General features: G+C 49.5%; 1 protein-coding gene across 1 annotated transcript in view; it reads left to right on the forward strand.

Moving 5' to 3' along the window:
• Positions 1 to 4,939, forward strand: part of ANKRD10 (ankyrin repeat domain 10) — a 37,131-nt gene that overhangs the window by 6,079 nt on the left and 26,113 nt on the right. The window contains exon 4 of the mRNA XM_010831544.1: positions 2,981 to 3,133. Coding sequence (XP_010829846.1) covers positions 2,981 to 3,133 — 153 coding nt within the window. The remainder of the gene's footprint in view (positions 1 to 2,980; positions 3,134 to 4,939) is intronic.

Here is a 4,939-nt window from a genome sequence, read left to right on the forward strand (position 1 = left end):
AGAAGCGGCCGCAACGACTTGCTTGTACCGGCTGCGGTCACAGCCCAGCGAGAACTTTTGGGAAGCAGCTTCCCGGCCCCCAGGAAAACGAAGCCGGGTTTATCTCAGTGAGAGAAGTGAGAGGGAGTCACGACGGCGGGGCGAGGAGGGTAGTCGTCCGGGGCCTTGAGAGTCCCCCAACACCCCGCGGGCCTCGGGGAAATCAGTGTCAATAAACAGGAACAAAAGCGCCTTCCGGCGCGTCTCCCTGCAGCCTGGAATGTGGATTTCCCCAGCCGGTCAGTTAGCCCGGGAGCCATCTCCCTGCTGAGCGCGTCTTGCTTCATTTTTACCTAAACTAGGTAATTCTCAAAGCATTGGTTCTCGGCTTCTTCGTGTTTGGGGGGCGGGGGGAGGGCAAGAGACACCCTGGTAACGGGCTTCCCAGGTGTTCCAAGGATAAGGAACTCGCCTGCCAATGCAGGAGACGGTTCCGTCCCGGGTTGAGAAGATCCCCTGGAGAAGGAAATGGCAACTCCTTCCAGTATTCTAGTCTGGGAAATCCCGTGGACAGAGGAGCCTGGTGGGCCACGGTCCATGGGGTCCCAAAGGGTCGGAAACGACTTAGGGACTAAACAGTACCGCCACCACCCTTGTAATAGCCAAGGCAGGTTTTTTGGGGAAAGGTTCCCCTATTGATTCCGATCCTCCCTACCCTGATTGAGAAGGACACAGCATGGCAATCCCAAACATTCTGTAAAATGCCTAAGGACTCCTTACAAAGGGCTGTTTAGAAATATTTACCAAGGCGCAGGTACTTCCCTATCTTTAGGAATGAAATATAGCCGTAACTGGAAGATGGCTGTGATGATGGAAGTGCTGGATTTCATGCATGTGTATCTGGTAATAAAAATGAAGCCAGCTGAATTCACCAAGTCTCTACTTGTACAGAACATGAGTAGTAACACTGGACCCCAAGTAGTAGATGGCCCTCAGAGACCAAAAGTTGTAACTGGAGCCTTTTATTTTAGTGCCTTTGGTTGTCTTTACTCTCACTGTAGGGTCTTCGATGCAGAAGGGGCCATGAGAAAAGGCTGTTAGGGCAAAAGTTAGGCCAGGACTCTGGACTGAGAATTCTTAGCCCTGCCTCCCCGCACCCTGCCCGCAGCTTCCCTCCTTTGGTGCACACGCATGCCTTCACTGTTCTCTGCCTGTGCAAGAGCCAGCTGACCATTTAGCATGCTGTGAATGACTCTGAGGGCATTGCAGGCGGCTCAGTGGTAAAGAACCACCCACCCCACCCCTCCCGCCAATGCAAGAGTCGTGGGTTCCATCCCTGGGTGGGAAATTCTCCCTGGAGAAGAAAGTGGCAGCCCCCTCCAGTGTTCTTGCCCGGGGAGTCCCATGGGCAGGGGAGCCTGGCGGGCTGTAGTCCATGGAGCTGCGAAAGAGTCAGACGCAACCGAGCCTGCACCGAGCCCTCATTGTTCTCCGCCAGTGCGAGAGCCAGCTGGGCGCTTAGCATGTTGTGAACTACTCTCAGCCCTCAATCTGTGTTCCTAGAAATGTGCCAACTGCGCACTAATTACCTAACCATTTTATGAGGCTTGTTCTCGCCCAGAGGACTAAACCAGACATTTAAAAACTCTGATTACACCTTGTTTTTACAAGGTGTCCTACTGAACAGTATCTTTCCAAAATTCCAAACCTGGTTTCCTTCATCAAACCGTGGTTAACAAATTTAAGTCCCGGGACCTCTCAGTTCATATTAAGATTAACCGCTTTTGACACATCAAGTGGTTTTCATCCTCACTTCATTTGTGCTGCCTTGAGACCTGCTCATCTTGTCACTACTGCTGGCCTTCATCTTTCACTCAGTACATTCATAAAAGCAGTATATAAAAATATACCAGAATAGTACCTCTTTTTCAGCCTTTACTCTCAGATTCAGATTGCTTGAAGACAAACCATATTTTAAATCTGTACCACCAACTACGAGTTCATCCTCACAAAATTGTTGATGGCAGTGCTCTGTCTTTTGCAAGGAAACAATGAAATTACTGAAAGAGGATAAGAGACACGGGGTGAAACCCAGGGGTAGCCGATTGTTCCTCACCTGAGGTCTGTCCTCTGGAGGAGAATTGCTGGCAGTGAGCAATTTTTTTCCCCCACTGAGTCTGCATGGTGTTTGGGAAGGAGAAACAGGCGATCGTCCTCGATCTGAGGACACGCTGGGTGGAACAGTGGGAGTCTCTGAGGACAGCAGACCTTCCCTCACAGTGCTGGGCACAGCGTAGGCACTTGCTGAATCCTTGAGTGTGATGGCTCTTTCTCCAGAGGCTAGTGTGGTACTGGTGTCCGGCTGCAGAGTCTCGTCCTGACTCCCGCCCATCTGTCTGTCTGAGTCACCTGCCTGGGCAGAGCTCACCTGTGCTGCTCAGCCAGTTTTTTCCTGGATGGGGGGAGGGGTTCTATACAGACTGTGACAAGATGAATGCTGCCCTCTCGCCTGCTCAGCACTGTCTTCTCCCTGAGATCTGGAGCTGGCCCTGAGTGCGGCCTGTGCAGGACACAGAAAATCCAACTAATCACTCTTAACTGTTCATAACTTTTTTAGAATAGTTCGTGATAGTGGCAAAGCTTAGTTCTGATCAAAATCCTGGAATACACAATCTAGTCTCTTCTGATTTGAGCTTTTAAAGATTGAAGTATAGTTGATTTACATTATATTGGTTTTGTTAGTTGTAGAAAAAACATTTAAATTTGTATTGTGTCTATCATTTTGACTTCCTATTCCTGTGTACCAGCTTTTTTACAAGGAAGAGGAAAAATGTGTTTTTAAATAAGCCTTTTAAATTTTGTGATATTGGGGAGGCATGACTTACTTTCTTAAACAGAAAAAAGTTGAGCAAAACACCGCTTGTCTCCACCATAGAGTTTAGATTGAGCAGTGTTACTAGTATACTGACTTTTGTGCCTCTTTCATCCCCTCTTCTCCAAGTTGGAATGCTTGATACAGTTGGTGAGAGCGGGGGCCACCCTGGACGTCTCCACCACCCGTTACGCACAGACCCCAGCCCACATTGCCGCTTTCGGGGGACACCCTCAGTGCCTCGTCTGGTTGATCCAAGCAGGAGCCAGCATTAACAAACCGGTAAGGGAGTGCCTGTGATTGACATGGTTTGTTTTTGTTTTCTTCTTCCAGCTGTAATTACATGGTGTTGAGTTTTAAATTGAGGCCTTAATTGGAGTGTAAGATCTTTACCTGTGGGCTAACTGGAACTTAAGTTTATTAAACTGTTTGTGGATAATTGGCCTTCACGGAGCAATGCTTTCTGCTCAGAGTGCTTTCACCTGTTGTGTGACTCGCTGTGATGAAGCGAGCTGCCCAAGGTCACAGCTGGTGCGGAAGGAGTCTGGTCGTGAGCCTAGGTTTCCTGGCTCCCCTGCTCACAGCTGCCTTAGCTTCATCCCCACCGATGGTTGTGAGAACACACCTGTTCAGCAGAAGAGTGGCTGTGAAGTCATCTACAGTCGTCTGGTTGCGATAGCTTCAGCAGGCGCGTTAGCTTCGGCAGTTCACCATCTGAGTTACCTCGCGCCAGGTACTAGGTGGGGATGATGACCAGATGGAGGGAGGTAGTCGGGTCAAGTAGAAAGTGACTCCTAGACACCAGATTGAGGAAAGGTGGTGTAGCAGTCGTTTGACTCGGGTCAGTGAGGAAGGGGAGTGAGGGTGCGACTGGGTAGAGAGGAAGGGCCACAAGGAGAGCCTGGATTTGGGCCCATTTCTTGCTGCTCCGCTCACCAGTTACCCTCCACGCCACCCTCTCTCACACAGGCTCCTCCTGTGCTTTGTCGCCTTTGTCCGAGGATTCAGGAGTTCCCAGGGGGCAGCTGTGTGTGGTTGTGGCGCTGGGCGTCGCCTGTCCCCACCGGTCTCCTTCCTGCTCCTGGATTCTCCTCCCCCTTCCTCCTGGTGGAAAGGGCGCGCCCTGCCTCCTGTCTCTCTGGCCTTGGGCAAGCTGTTTTCTTGGTTGTGACTCAACTTCCTTATCAGTGAGATAGGACAGTGCGAACAGCAGTAATTACTGTTTAGTATATATGTAGAGTTTTAAGTGTAGAACCTTCTTCATGATTATTTTAATTAAGTTGTTACATAACATTTAATTTGGAGAGCTCTAAAGAAGTCGTCTAATGCTGTGTTTCAAAGATTTTTAAGCCCAGAAGCCCCCTTTTCATATAATGATTTATAGCAGCTCGGTATTTTCTGCAGGCACCCCTTCCCTGAGCTGCTCTGGATGGTACTGTGTAGAAGCCCTCCTCAGTTCTGCTCCCAGGGCAGACCCCAGATCCCAGTCTCCTTGCAGCTCTCCTCTAGTGTTGAAACGGCCCACCTGGCTCCACGTCCCCAGTCCTCTCACAGACGAGGGTATTGCTGGGTCCTGACATCCCTCTTGGGGGGACCTTGGCTGGCTGCGGTCTCACATGGGGAGCTTTGGCCCCTCTGAGGCTCGGCTGCCAGGCTGGACTGCCGTGACCAGCACCCCGCGCCCCTGAGGCCCCAGTAGGCTTCCTGTCGGCTCATCTCAAGGTAGACAGTTTTTCCTCATTTCCCACATAAACATACAAAACTAAATCCAGGTTTTTGTTATTCTTCGTGTGCGTATAATTTTTGGAACCTAGTCTTAATAAATTTTGTTTTAACTCATGTTCTAGTCTTAATCTTTTGGCATGTTAGTTACTACTATCCTTTCTGAGCTCATTTTCCTCAAGTGTAATGGAGACTTTTGCTGCCATCGCTGAGGTTGGCATGAGTGGTCACTGAGCCTGGATGTGCTGTCTCGAGGCTCAGTGCTCTGAGATGACCTTCTAGAATGGTGCTGGTGTTTGATACTGCCTTTAGTTTCTTATAACTAGATTAGAAATAAGGTTGGTTTTTTTTTTTTTTTTTTTTTTA

The sequence above is a fragment of the Bison bison genome, unplaced genomic scaffold (assembly GCF_000754665.1).
Source record: "Bison bison bison isolate TAMUID 2011002044 unplaced genomic scaffold, Bison_UMD1.0 scf7180017864527, whole genome shotgun sequence".
Lineage (NCBI taxonomy): Eukaryota > Metazoa > Chordata > Mammalia > Artiodactyla > Bovidae > Bison > Bison bison.